At 35.2% G+C, this 15,934-nt stretch overlaps 1 protein-coding gene across 1 annotated transcript in view; it reads left to right on the top strand.

The window, feature by feature from the left end:
* LOC102803875 (uncharacterized) overlaps positions 1-10,831 on the top strand; it is a 43,623-nt gene extending 32,792 nt beyond the window's left edge. The window contains exons 27-31 of the mRNA XM_085492569.1: positions 4,065-4,227; positions 4,540-4,652; positions 6,383-6,516; positions 7,005-7,149; positions 9,368-10,831. Coding sequence (XP_085348695.1) covers positions 4,065-4,227; positions 4,540-4,652; positions 6,383-6,516; positions 7,005-7,149; positions 9,368-9,514 — 702 coding nt within the window. The 3' untranslated portion in view covers positions 9,515-10,831. The remainder of the gene's footprint in view (positions 1-4,064; positions 4,228-4,539; positions 4,653-6,382; positions 6,517-7,004; positions 7,150-9,367) is intronic.
* The last annotated feature ends 5,103 nt before the right edge of the window (positions 10,832-15,934 follow it).

The following is a 15,934-nucleotide window of genomic DNA, read 5'->3' as shown; positions in this document are numbered from 1 at the left end:
ATTGGCCAATTTGGTTACTTTCCACCAGTAATAGGCCAATTTAGTAACTTTCCACCACTAATGGCAAATTTAGTTACTTTCCCAGTCATTGGCCAATGTAGCTCTTGACCACCATTAATTGGGCAACTTGGTTACTTTTCACCAGTCATTGGCCAATTTAGTTACTTTTCATCAGTCATTGGCCAATTTACTTACTTTTCTCCAGTCATTGACCAATGTAGCTATTGACTGCCAGTAATTGGCCAATTTAGTTACTTTTCATCAGTCATTGACCAATGTAGCTCTTGACCTTTAGTATTTGGCCAATTTAGTTGCCTTTCACTAGTAATTGGCCAATTTAGTTACTTTTTTACCAGTCATTGGCCAATTTAGTTGCTTTTCATCACTAATTGGCCAATTCACTTACTTATCTCCAGTCATTGACCAATGTAGCTCTTGACCGCCAGTAATTGGCCAATTTAGTTACTTTTTTACCAGTCATTGGCCAATTTAGTTGTTTTTCATCACTGATTAGCCAATTTACTTACTTTTCTCCAGTCATTGACCAATGTACCTCTTGACCGCCAGTAATTGGCCAATTTACTTACTTTTTTACCAGTCATTGGCCAATTTAAGTACTTTTTAACAGTCATTGGCCAATATAGTTGCTTTCATCACTAATTGGCCAATTTACTTACTTTTCTTCAGTCATGACCAATGTAGCTCTTGACTGCCAGTAATTGGCCAATTAAGTTGCCTTTTATCAGTAATTGGCCAATTTAGTTGCTTTTCATCAGTAATTGGCCAATTTACTTACTTTTCTCCAGTCATTGACCAATGTAGCTCTTGATCGCTAGTAATTGGCCAATTAGTTGCTTTTCATCACTAATTGGCCAATTTACTTACTTTTCTCCAGTCATTGACCAATGTAGCTCTTGACCCCAGTAATTGGCCAATTTAGTTACTTTTCACCAGACATTGGCCAATTTAGTTGCTTTACATCACTAATTGTCCAATTCACTTACTTTTCTCCAGTTATTGACAAATTTAGCTCTTGACCGCCAGTAATTGGCCAATTTAGTTACTTTTTACCAGTCATTGGCCAATTTAGTTGTTTTTCATCACTGATTGGCAAATTTACTTACTTTTCCCCAGTCATTGACCAATGTAGCTCTTAACCGCCAGTAATTGGCCAATTTGGTTACTTTTTTAACAGTCATTGGCCAATATAGTTGATTTTTATCACTGATTGGCCAATTTACTTACTTTTCTCCAGTCATGACCAATGTAGCTCTTGACTGCCAGTAATTGGCCAATTAAGTTGCGTGTCATCACTAATTGGCCAAATTAGTTACTTTTCTCCAGTCATTGACCAATGTAGCTCTTGACCTCCAGTATTTGACCAATTTAGTTGCCTTTCACTAGTAATTGGCCAATTTAGTTACTTTTTTACCAGTCATTGGCCAATTTAGTTGCTTTTTTACCCGTCATTGGCCAATTTAGTTGCTTTTCATCACTAATTGGCCAATTCACTTACTTTTCTCCAGTCATTGGCCAATTTAGTTGCTTTTCATCACTGATTGGCCAATTTACTTACTTTTCTCCTGTCATTGACCAATGTAGCTCTTAACCGCCAGTAATTGGCCAATTTAGTTACTTTTTTAACAGTCATTGGCCAATATAGTTGCTTTTCATCACTGATTGGCCAATGTACCAGTCATGACCAATGTAGCTCTTGACTGCCAGTAATTGGCCAATTAAGTTGCCTTTCATCAGTAATTGGGCAATTTTGTTACTTTTCACCAGTCATTGGCCAATATAGTTGCCTTTCATCAGTCAATGGCCAATTTACTTACTTTCCCCAGTCATGACCAATGTAGCTATTGACCACCATTAATTGTCCAATTTAGTTGCTTTTTACCAGTAATTGGCCAATTTGGCTACTTTTCACCAGTAATAGGCCAATTTAGTCACTTTCCACCACTAATGGCCAATTTAGTTACTTTTCATCAGTCATTGGCCAATTTAGTTACTTTTCACCAGTCATTGGCCAATTTAGTCACTGTCAACAGCCATTAAATTTTCCATCCACCATGTGCCAATTCATCCGGTTGCATTTTGACAAGTTCTGCTAAATAAAATCATTGGGCAAGTCATCCAGCTAAGAGTCGACTAATCTACTTTTGTCACCTGTAAATAATTCAGTTTACATCTGTTTGTTTTACTAAGTCATGGTTTTGTTACTTTTAGTTACTGTCAATCATTAGTTATTTGGAAAGTCACCCATTGCATTTGTCAGAGTATTATATAGTATTAGTTACTTCTTACTAGTCATTATTAATGTTGGGTAGCTGCGATTAGTCAAATTTAGTTGGTTACTACTAACATTAAACAGTCAGTCATTACATGCCAGAGGACAATTTAGCAGCTAATACATTCTATAGCACCAACTTGCCCAATATGACACTACTCATCAGTATGAGGTTCGATCCTCAACATTTGTTCCTTTAGGATATCTGTTGTACCACAAGTGGAAAAAAATAGAATGCCATACTCAATGTCAAAAGGCAAACAATTCCATAAAAAAGCAAAGGGGACATACACAACACAGTACAACAGAGTAAATTCAGAGGAGAAATGCGTCAACCTCGTGCAAATAAATCAAGAGGTGATGAAATTCATTCCATGTATAACATAAACAATTATTTTAAAATGAACATTATTTAAGTTTTAGTTCATTGTTCAGGAAGGTTGAAACTTGAATATCTCTGAGAATATATTGTACATCTTTGTACAAATTGTACAATGCATTTGAACAAAAAGTGCATATTTCATTAATTTCCTCTTGTGGTAGATCTATCAAATCATTTCCTTTTGTTTTTATTCCATGTTCACAAACCTGCATCTTTTCTGTAACCAATAATAGTCAGTCTACAGTGTATTAATACTTGCATTGAACCCTTAGAGTGATGACTAGATTCCAGTGTTTAATATCAGATTCTCCAGTTGCTAGGCAACTACATGTATGTGCACAACTGTCGATCTAACAAGCAAAAGGTTGGGTTTATCATATTACGAAAATTCAATGTATATGCATAGTTTGGGTGCTCAAGCTTCAGCTTTATAGTGAACATGTTGATTTTTTTTATTGTAGACATTCAGGTTGCCTTTGAAAGTTTGAAAGAACTGTTCTTAAAATATGACAAACATTGAAAGACACTGCAATGGGCAACATACAACAATGAACAACTTTTTATATACCCCTCAATTAATTGCTTTGCGAAATCGACATATGCACACACTCAGCAACATATCAACAAGAGAACTGTGTTTCCTCACCACTTCATCTATCCTATTAAAGATAAAACCGTTTTGGGGTTAGCCCATCGGTATAAGTATCCAATCCACAAAGGCAACAATAAAATACCGACAGGCGGGATTAAAACCCTCAAAAAATATTACACCAAAACAAACTCAAATAACACCCTTCATCGGAAAACAAAAATTACATAGATTTGGGTGTTCACACAAAGCATTTTGTCTTTTGATTTCGCTATGGTGTAATATTATGTCAGTGCTTTTTTGTATCTTGCCTGGGCAATTTATTGTTTGTTGTTATACTTATAGATGTTTATATATCTGATAAAAATCTGATGTAGGTACAATAGTGGGATACTGGTTGCTTTTTAGTATGGCATTATACACACCTCCAACAAAATCTGACCACTGCAAGTAACATTCAAGCATCTCTCTGTGAGGATTTATCAACCAATTAGTTCATGCCTCATGAAAACAGACATGCTAGAAACCATCTTGTAACACAGGTTCTGATTGGTTGCTGATCTGATCTGATCTTATATGTATTGAACCCAATGTTGTTAGAGGTGTGTGTTCACCAGCAGTCATAAACCAGAAACAATCTACTTACATCGGATTTTAATTAGATTGAAATTTGCACTTCTTATCTATAGTTGAATTGATGTTCGTCTTCAAAACCATTTCTACTTTGCACCTACTCGTACATCTCCCAGTAGTTTTCCTCCTTTCCACTGACACCTACATCTGTTTATTGTTCGTACCCGCAGACAATGGAGAATGAGGGGGATGTTATTGAGAACATTGAAGTAGAAGATGTGGTGCGAGTGTTAAAACATGAAGTTGATAAGTTTGTTTTACCAGCTGGAACAAAACTCTCGCCTGCTGCCAACTGTAAAGAACTGAAGCTTTGCCATCCAGAGTTCTCAGATGGTAAGCATGATGGCTTTTCGATTGTTAATGACACTTTTATCAGCCTGTAATTTTGACTTAAACTAGGATCTCTCTTACTGAATCAAAAATAGCAAGTTATAACAAAACATTAATACAAGTATTAATAAGTTTTCAAAACTTAGAAACTCATTGAAATTGTATTTAAAATATGTTTGCACGATAAATTATTTGAATTTAGTTTTGAATAACTGCATTTTAATTTTAGATTGCATATCCTTAATCTACGAACATGTTATTCTTAAAATATCAAACTATTGGGCATGAACGAAACACTGATCTTGTTTCTTCTAGGATATTACTGGATTGATCCTAATCAAGGTTGCAATATAGATGCATTTGAGGTGTTTTGTAATTTCACTGCTGGTGGACATACATGTATACTTCCTACTAATTCATCTCAGTCAGTAAGTGCAATTATATGTTATGGTATGCTTTTAACAAGATGGTGAAGACAAACTAACAAATTTAATACTTCATTGTATTCTATTGTACTATATATTTCTTTTGAATTGTTTTTTACCTTTTTTAGTCTCCGTTCGAATGCAGTCGGAAAACGGGGACTTGATTGATTGACCTTTTGTGTGTGTGTCTGTGCGTGCATCCAAGGCTGAATCTTAGACATGCCTGGACCGATTACAGTCAAACTTCACACATACATCATACATAATATTATACATATGCACATCAATTTGTTTCACGATCTGATTCAAGATGGCTGAATTTTTGTACCGAAAAATCATCAAAATCAAGCATTTCTCAGATGTTTACAGATGGATTTTGTTTAAACTTGTTACATACATTGGACATTATGGGACCTTGATCTCACATCATTTTGTTGTTCAGATAAGATTAAAAATGGCCGACTGGCGGCTGTTTTAAAGAATGTGATTCTAGAGCCATATCTCTGACATGCTTTGACTGATGTTCAAATTTTTAGCTCTTCTGTTGACTTTGTCGAGTGGAGCTTATATGAGTGATTGTCAACTTTTTACTTTTTCAACTTTTTACTTTTTCAACTTCTTCTTGAAAAGAACAAGCCTGAATGCTTTGAACCTTGGGTAGACCTCTTTTAGATTTGTTCATTTCATGATGATATCTTTAATAAGGCAATGTCCAGCATTATAATACCATAAACAAACAAACAAGTAATTCACTACAGAACCTCTGAACATCGCATAACCACCCCCCACCCCACCCCCACCCCACCCCACCCCCAAATGCTCATCAACTGACTCTCCATCAAAGAACACAGCAGCACAACAAGTCACATAAAACAGCAGTTTTTTAATTTTATAGAAATCTTGAGTCAAAGTTAAATTCCACAAAATCAGGTTGGCGAGTCTACCTGTTGCATGAGCTTATTGACTGCTGGGAAGGTTGGTCATCAAAAATAAAATGACATTGTATGTGACATAAGGCCAAAAAAATGTGGCTCATGATCCTCTCCATATTTACTTTAAATTTGTATATAAAATGTCAACTTCACTTAACAAAATTACAAATTTCAAAACAATATTATAGATGTTTTTCAATATAATTCAGTGTATGATGTTTTGAGGTGACAATGACCGGCCAGTGACATGTTGCATCACAGCAAATCTTTGGCTTCTTGCCATAGTAGCTTAGAGGGCATACTGTTATACAGCGATTTACTCTGAAAATTCTCTGTCTGTCTCTGGTTATTAAGTATACACATAAACTAAAATTCAGTCTTTAAATACATGCAAACTACAATCCAAATTGTTAATGAAAGTATATACCTTGTATTATGTGTGTTATAAATTGTTTTTTGTTGAAGGGGATGGAAGATGATTTTGAAGTGGCTTTGGTTAGAATTTGTAGGCAGTTAAATATAACAATAAATACAAGTCAGTGAACTTGACACTTTTTTATGTTTCAATTATTTTATCAATCACCTGTGAAAACTATTTAAAATAAATTGATGAAAAATGTTTTATAATTGCAATGTGCTGTTACAGACTGTCTTCTCACAATCTGAGAATACAAATAGAGTGAGACCACCCAGATGAGAAAAGAACTGTCTGTAAAAGTAACCAGTACGAAATAAGTACCACTTTTGCTTAATATGTGAAAAGTGACTTGTTACCTATTATATTATCCTTTTTTGTTCTAGTTACCAATTGATAATTGGGAGCCTGGTGAGCTATGGTTCAGTAAAAGACCAGAAGGTTTTTTATTTGAATACATGAACCCAAGCAGTGTTCAAATGAAATTTATAAAATTATCAACCTCGACAGTAACGCAAAGGTATGCTTTATTCTTTTTGTAGTTTATTGTCTATGTGTGAGTAGTGTCTGGGGTTCCTGATGTCTTCATTGTGTGATTGTTTTCGTATCAGTTTGGTTTAACAAACAATGATGAAATTTACTTTTCATTAGTTATTTCTGATGTCATCATTTTACCTTGTTTGGATAAGGGTTAAACTCATTTTTTCCATCTTCCTAGATTCAACATGTAATTTGTGCAAAAAGATAAACTACCACTGCAGCACGTAGTGTGAAAAGAATAGAGAATACACATTAGGACAGTGGTCCTACAATATTTATTAAAGCAAGTTTAATAAATTTAATATTAATAGGGTCATAATTTTGATATTCTGTCCATGCTCATGGTATCACGGGTTGTATTATCAAGAGCAAGCTTATTTTGAGGATAGTAAAGTTTGCATAAATCTTGCAAAATATATTTTAAATTGTTTAAATCTATTATAAATGTGTTTTTTTTTTCATTTGAAGATTCACCTACCACTGTGTAAAGTCCATAGCTTATCATGATTCCAAAAAATTAAACTACAAGAAAGCCTTAAAGTTTCGTGGAAGCAATGAGAGTGTTCTTTACCATGGATCTGAAGAGTACAATGTTTTATATGATGGCTGTGAGGTAAGGTGCATTGTAAAATACTCACATCTGTGGATTACCTCAGAGCACCTACCAAGTTTCATTGAAATCTGATGAGTGGTTATTGAATATTATGCATGAATCCAACCAAAAACTGACCATGTCTATGGACTATCTGAAGTACCAAGTTGCATTGACTCTGATGAGTGGTTTTTGAGATACCAAAGGAACAGCTAACAGTTTGTTAATTATGTTAATTTGATCATTAATATGCGGGGGATTTCAACTCAACCCTTAGCTCCTCACATACATGTATGTGGATTATCCCACCTTTGATTAAAAGTTGAAATTTGTTGAGACTGCTAAAAAATTCACGAAACATTATGCAAATTAGGTAAATAATATGCAGATTTCAGCCAGAAACTGATCAGGTCTGTGAATTATTCCACTATTGCTATGTCCTAATATGTCTATTGAAATAACTATTTAAAGTAGTTATACTGAATTAACATTATTTGCATTATATTCAATTGGATTTAAAAGAAAACCCTATAAAGGAAATTCATTTTAATTGGAGTTAATTAAACTCAATTATATCACAACTCTATATAGGTGTTAATTAATTTAATTGAATAAAAGGCAACAAAGTAGAATCGTTTCTCATACATGCTTTGACCTATCACATTCAAACTTAACACACATAGCATGTATGATGACTTAGATAATTATGCACATCAATTATCATTTGATCAAGTATGGCTGGCTGACTGGCAGTAGTTTTGGTCCTAAAATTTCTGAATTGTGGAACAGGGCAAGTTCATATGAACTTTGTATCATATTCATGCATATTGGATTACAGGTTTACAATTTTTTTTTTTTTTTTTTTTTGAGATTCAAACAAAAATAGCCAAGTAACAGTCATTTTGTTATTATTCATGTAATTTCCTTACTGATTTATTACCTGATTCAGTTGATAGTATATTAATTGTATGGAAACTAATAATAATAAGGTAATAACATAGGTTTTGTTACTTTGGGATTCAATCAAATTTGTCTAATTGTCTGCCTTTTTGTCTGAAAACTAAATTGAAGTTTATAAACATATCCAGAACTGTTGTCTGAGATGAACAGTGAGCTTTCATTCAAACTTTGTATCATGATCATTCATTAGATTTCATCCTAATTTGCATGATAATTAGCTAATTTTTAGCTGGTCCATGACTGTTCCACTGATATCTAAAGAACTGCTTATTAGATTTTGATGAAACTTGGTACATATATGCTCTGGGACAATGCACAGACCTGATTATTTTGGGGTAGAAATACATGCATAACAATTACCTAATTTGCATAATTATTAGTTCATTTTGGGGTTTCCGTTGATACTTCAAGTACTAATCACATTTCAATGAAACTTGGTACATAGATGGTCGGACATTCTGCAGACCTTGTTAGTTTTACATTGCAATATGTACATATTAATTACCTGATTTGCATAATAATTATTCAGTTTTTAGGTTTCCATCAATATCTCAAAGACTTAATATCTTATTTCAATAAATCTTGGTGCCTGACAATGTGACCCTCTAATTAGTTTTTGTTTTATATACCTAATGTTGAATAATAATTTACTTAACAGCTTTACACCAATTTTCAAGAATTAATCATTAAATTACATTATAATAATACAGACCTATTTAGTTTTGGGTTGAAATATATGCATAATAATTACTTAATTTGCATAATTACAAAATTGTCTACCTTATCTCGAAAATCAATTATTGCATTTCAATTAAACTTGTATGAAGTGCCTTGGAACAATGCTAAAACTGATTAGTTTAGCATTGAAATTTGGCTCATAGATTTAAATTGAACTTATGGTAGAGATGCTCTGGCATAAATTAGAGGGAAAACAAGGTATCAAAAGATTCTATTATGTGGATCCTATTGTTTTCATGTGTGCATCTCAAATATGAAATATTAGTTGCCAAGATACTTGTTTGAAAGGTTAAATTTGGAGTTCATTTTAAACATGTCTCCAATACTCTCATCACACAAGATTTCTTTCTAATATATTTGTTATTACAGTTTCTCTGCGATGGTTTGCATTATTTCTACATACTGGATTTTGGTTGTACTTTTTTAGTGTTTCAACATTACAGTACATTGCCAGCAATGCCTGGTCACACCACTGCTGCTAGAAGCAAACAGTATTTCAATTATCTGGTTATGATTTTTGAATAATTTGCTTTTTTTGCAGAATCGAGCGATGAATCCAGAGTACACCATATTTGAGTTACAGACCTCAGACTTTGATCTTCTGCCGATTAAAGATTTTGCGCCGATGGACACTGGCAAAACAAATCAAATGTTTGGGTTTCATCTTGGACCACTCTGTTTCAGCTAGAGTTTGATATTGCGTAGATAGTGAAGTCAACCAATGTACTGATTGTAACGCTGAGTCACTGTGTTTCCCAGATTATGTTTTATTTCCCTGTGTATCAATGTTCTGACAAGATAAAAAATACTGTTTTCCCATATGACCTGCTCCACCCACTGCCATCATCATCAAACGTGTATTTGATCAAAACAATGTTTGTTTGTTGTTTGTTTGTTGCATTAAACCCAGTGAATGTCATAAATTTCCTGCCAAAATGTTGGTGCTACATTTTACATATTTGGATGCATTTTTGCTTGTTCCTATTTGGATGCCATCTGAAAACGGGAACTTGCGCATCTGTGTGTCTATCCCCACATGCATCTTGGAAGCGCCTGGACTGATCACATTCAAACTTCTATATATCATACATCTTGTCATGTATTCACACATGACTAGTGGTAAATTTTCAAACTCAAGCATTTCTGCCATTCCAAAAAAATATTTCTGTGTATGGACGGATTTGAACATACTGGCAGCCATTTTGTTTTTAATGAATGAGATCCAGAGCCATGACATGTTTTGGACAGTCATGTTCAAACTTTATAATTCAACATATTTTATAACACACATATGTACATCCCAGGCACATTTTGACTGATTCAAACCTTGCACATACTTAACAGTTAGTTTGATACATATGCAATGATTTTGCCATTGAGTCGAAATGACCAACAGACGGCAATAAAAAAAACACACTCAAAACAGGTATTTTGACATGTATAGAGACAGATTTCAGGCATGTGTTCGATTTGTTTCCAAACTTGATGTAAGGACTAACCATTATGGGTAGTTGATGCACATTGGTCCAATTCATTAATTTTACTCAAAATGGCTGATTGGTGGCCATTTTTTGACAAATTCTATTTCAAACATATATCTTGTACATGCTTTGAGCAATTAACGTAAAGGTTATGCATAGAGAGTACATATGTACATATAATAATTCTCTCATCTGAGCAAAGATGGCCAACTGCTTATTATTTTAGTTAAAATTTTAGTATTTTAAAATACACTAAAATCAGGTATTTCAACATTCTTGTGGTATTGTTTGACATCCAACATTATAAACACTAACATATGGCCTCACAAAATCCTTCACTGATTTTACTTTGACAGAATTACTCACAGAATACATTTTTTTAAATATGGCCTACTATAATTTTTTATGAATTTTATCTTTTAATTTTATAAAATAGATTAAAATACTAGTACAATGAAACTGCTGTTTGTTTTTATATCTTTGTAATTATTTGCATCTTTTTAAAAGATCTATTTAATCTTTGATACTCGGCTTGTTATTTCTGCGTGTAAATGGAATGTGTGATTTATAATATTATAATATATTATGAATGTATTATATAGGAAAGTTAATTATGGGGAAAAGAAGGTGTAAACTTAATTTCCATGGAAGCAGGGATGTGCTTGATTGTCTTTGGGCTGAGATCAATACTTGGTCTGCGGAATAAGCCAATGGAGAATGTTGGAGGTTGGAAAAAACCTAGTATTGCCCGTTTATTGTTACCTGAAGGTGCTCTGCTTGAATATAGTGACGACCTTTTAATTCAGTTGATGCAAATAACATAACTGCTTGTGATTCACTTGCTTATCCATAAGTTATTTATCAAATAAAAGGTGGGCATTGTTGCTTGAATATAGCTGTAATCATTCGTGCGAAAATATTATGTTTTATCAGCTCAGTGGCTGAAAACAGATTGAGTGCATTCCAGCAGCTAGCAAGTAAAATTAACAAATTCATCTAGGTGTGAAGCGTAGTAAAGCCATACTTGTCTTGCACCCAATCAATAGAGATATCAACTCTTAGGCATTATTGGTTCATGTCCCTAAATCAGAAATAAAACACCTTTACATTGCTAGAAGCTGGTAGACTGAGGTGTTCAATTGCGCCTCAAACAGGCAACTAAGGATTAGTTACAATTATTTCCATCGATATGACGAGCTACTGCTGCACAATGTGTTGATGTGATGTAACTAGTTGCGCTAATATACTGACAGGTCTTGACTGACGCAACAAAAACTCGAAGTTCTTGTTTGTGCCTTAAGTCACATACACTTGTACTTTTTATGTAGATTAGTGTGATTTAGGATTGGTATCATTAATGGTTTTGAGCTCTGTACAGATTATTCACATACAAGGAGTGTGTTTGTCGTCTAGTCTACCCAAGCGTTTAGAGCCAAAACAAAGTCAGCTTGGACTTTCAGGTGTGAGACATGACAAAAACGCTGCTAGTGATAGATTTCGAGAATAAAACAAAACAAAATAAACTCAATCAAAAGCGCCGACCATGCGCGTTGGCAATAACACGTTGTGACACAGTCTCACGTGCCACTTTCACTCGCAATATAATTATGATATTTTCCATGATTATGATATGTTTTGTCTGTATATCGATATTGATTGGGGGCAGTGTGGCTTTAATATCCATTATCAAATCAGGTTTTACAGAGTATATGCATAATTGATAGTTGCGACATTGTTTGACGTTTTTTTTTTTACATCTAGCAGTATTTTTTTCTATACAATGCACCCAATGGCATTTCGTCAATACCACTCAATGTCACCTGTTATTTTGGTAGGTTCCGGGTTCAATGTATAAGCATGCAAATTACAGACTAAAATTGAGAAGCAAGACGAGAACAACAGTGCACGTTTTTCCAAGGATTATGTAGCCCCTAGTTATGTTCTTGGAATGCTGCTCTATGTCTTCATCAATACCAAAACTGCAGTCTATGTGGTGCAGTGCCTAGTGATGAAAACTTCCCGGGGACTTAACTGCGAAAATTATCAATGTTTTCTGTTTGACATGTGATTATTCAATCATATTGTAACAAGAAGATGTATTGTAATGAACTATGACATGAATACGTATTAGAGCTATTCGTAAATTATTTTACCAAGAATGATAAAGAGTTTGGTAGAAGTCCTTGATCAAGCTATAACAGAAGTGAAACGACTAGTCACTACCCTCAGTCACCACACATCCAGTGTTCAAATACTATAACATATATAGAAAGAATGAACCTTGAAAACATTTACATTATACACAGGTCTAGGTGATGCACCTCTGAGCCAGAATTAGCAGACACTTGCTGCTACCAATAGAGCGTTAACATATGCAGAGAACAGATAAGCATACTAGGCAATTGCAAAGTAATGTCGGAAGTAATCTTTAGAATGGAATGATTTTATGAGTACATATATGACCTTCAAAAATGTCTCTAAAAAGCCATTACGTAATACTCCAAAGACTGCAAAGAATAATGTGGAGATTAAAGCAGTATTACGTTAATCTATCTTATACATCAATCTTGCCCAGTGAACCACTAGAAAGTCTGCAGAAAATATCAAAATGGCCAATATGATTTAAGGTCTACTTATTTCATCCTAGAAGCAGATGATATGTTTGTACTGCAAAAAATAATAGTCTACAGCAGTTAAACACAATGATACAGAATGCATCCCCTAGGTGCAACGACAGAAAAAAATACTACCACAACCACTGATGAGTCCTTATTCAGTGGAAATGATTATTTACTCACATAACTACTGGCTGGTATTCTGCTCAGAAGACATGTCAACAAACTCATCATTAGAAAGCTCCAAGCCCAATAGCTCTTCTTGCAAGAAAAGTAGAAATTGAAACATATGAAGCATTTCAGAAACAGTCCAAAACAAGGTATGGACTTTAATTTAGTGAGATAACAAGTTGCTACTGCAGAACTCCCCAAACAGACAAAAGTTGAGAATGTAGCAAAGAAGATAAAGAAGCACCAAGGCATACATACCTACTACTAGGCCAAACAATACAGAAGGGATATAATGTAAGAATAGTGCTGACTGCAACAATCATCTCATGTAAACTTACATTAAAAGGTGGCCATACAGAATTGAAAAGTTATTTATTTACTAAATTCAGAAGCTAGCAATACTGTGCTTCAATTCACACCAGATGAAAAAACGAGTCAGATACTCACTACAGATACTTAAGGAAATGCATATGAGAAATTCAATTGACAATGTGAAAGCACCATGTGGCGAATCAGTAATAGCTGCGACCACATTATATAAGAAGCCTCAACACTTAAAGCGGGGGAGTCGTCACCTGCGCATGCGTCAGATAGCCATAGCGTGTCATTGTTTACAAACAAGCGTCTACCCATAAGCCTTTGCGTTTTTAGCGTGCGTTGTATCGTCGCTTGGGACTCATTTCCGCGCGTGCGCAGGTGACGACCCTCCCGCTATTAAATACTATGTAGAGAATAAAGTATAGCGTAGTTAAAACAATTACTTACAAAAAGCAACTGCATAATTATGTTTAAAGAGAATAGTATGTAACAAGATGTTGTATTTGAACTATGACCTGATGACATGAATATGTATTATTAGCTTGTGTACACGTGTGTTAGTGGTGGTGGTGCCCAGTCAACATGATTTGAAGTGTACAGTACAAATAATTATAGAATGTGGCATGCTGAGAATATTGACATCAATTTATAATGAGATAATAGAAAATTTAATACATTTACAATAAACTAGCAATTAAAGCGGGAGTGTCGTCACCTGCGCATGCATCAGGTGGCCATAGCGTGTCATTGTTTACAAACAAGTGTCTACCAATGAACCTTTGCGTTTTTAGCGTGTGTTATCGTCACTCTGGACTCAATTCCCGCGTGTGCGCAGGTGACGACCCTCCCGCTTTAACAAATTAGCCTGAAATGGTTGGCGATAAGTATTGTTCCCTCGCTGATTTACATGGCTGCAAACTAGATGTGCTAAAACACTACAGTTAAGTGTGGGGTTCTTGTTTTGGGGATCACACCAATTACTAGTATTGTATTTGCCCAAGTTAGCCAATGTGCATCTTACCTCTGCCAGCCAGTTGACTTGCAGAATGAAAAACAAAATAATCATATCAGTTACTAGTAACAGGTTCACGGCCCTCCCTGAGGATTGTACAAGTAAAATCGTCAGTTCCCACTTTTCTAGAAAAAATACAGGCTGGAAATTTCAGAGCAACTAGTTAGTTTGTTAATGTACCATTAATTTAGATGTGTCTGAATTCGCCATTCCATCAACTCATTCGGTGACAAGGTTTATAAGTTTCTTACCTGTGAAGTTCAAAATCATGGAAGATGGCAAGTCGATGTTCAGACTGCCAATGATATCATTATAATCACACTCTACAGCATGTGTACCATTCTTGTGGTCGCTAGTGTGTACATTTCTCACTGTGGGGACATCATTTACCAAAATTGCAGATTCACTAAATTAGGCAAAAATCACTTTATAGCAAAAAGACATGTTTTACAGAAAAAGTAATCAACTAAAGCAGCAAATTTGAAGCAAATATTAAGTTGCCAAACCAACTGCATGTACAGACTCCCAAGTATTCTCAACATCTTGGCAGGTTCTGGCACAAGGCTGCATTGGTAATTAACCCTGACTTGGGTTCAGTGAAGTTTGGTGAAGATTCCATGCAGGTCTTGCACGTTTCCCACAGCAGTCTGTATGAAATCCAGACCTGGGTATTTCATCTCCTGTTTCTTACAGTTTGGTATAGATTCCATTTCAAGGTCCTGATGTTTTCAGAGCTTGAGTGCATGGACTTCGCAATTGCATGGAAATCCAACACGGAATCAATGCCGACCTGACAGGGTCCAAGCCAACCTATTTTGAGTACTTCTGTTCAGCTTCTGCTTGACACTGCTGGTGTTTACAAGAATATGCAATGCAATGGTAAGTCAGGGCATCTTGGTATACCCATACATTTCTCCACCATCAACGGAGCGAGTCCTAAAAGAAACACTTACAGTACGCTGTGGCATTCTTGAGATCATTGGAGTTTATAGTCAATGTGGGCAGTGTATGCGCGTATTCATCCTTAATCAGCACGGGCATAGCTTTTTCTCAGCCAATGGCCACACTTCAGAAACTTCATTTGCAGGAGGTTGGCATGATGAAATTCGTGGGCACTTTGGCCACATTGCGCACCAGATCAATACAGCACCTTTCATTGAGGTGCAGGAAGACATCCCTGATCAGCTGGTGGTTGGAATGCCCTTCATACAACCCCTACCAACATCGTCTATTTGAAGGATGCCTCAGTGGTTTACCTGGGGAGCACACATGGTGGATCTACAGAGCCAGTGTCTCTGAAACACTACACAGTTAGCCAAACACAACAACTGGTGAGAGTTGAAGAAGACCCTCTGGCTCTTTCTGTACCACATCAGAAGCAGATGAATAATACTGAGGTGTCACGACTCTTGAGCCGCTTGACAGTAGAAATTCCCGACCTGTATACAATTTACAACATCACATTAGAGTTCAAGCACATCAGGGTCTAGGACACCATAGACAACACACTA

This window comes from Saccoglossus kowalevskii, chromosome 17, assembly GCF_978046115.1.
Source record: "Saccoglossus kowalevskii chromosome 17, keSacKowa6.1, whole genome shotgun sequence".
In the NCBI taxonomy this organism is placed as follows: Eukaryota; Metazoa; Hemichordata; class Enteropneusta; family Harrimaniidae; genus Saccoglossus; species Saccoglossus kowalevskii.
Note: the sequence above shows the minus strand (reverse complement) of the source record. Positions and strands in the feature narration are given on the sequence as shown.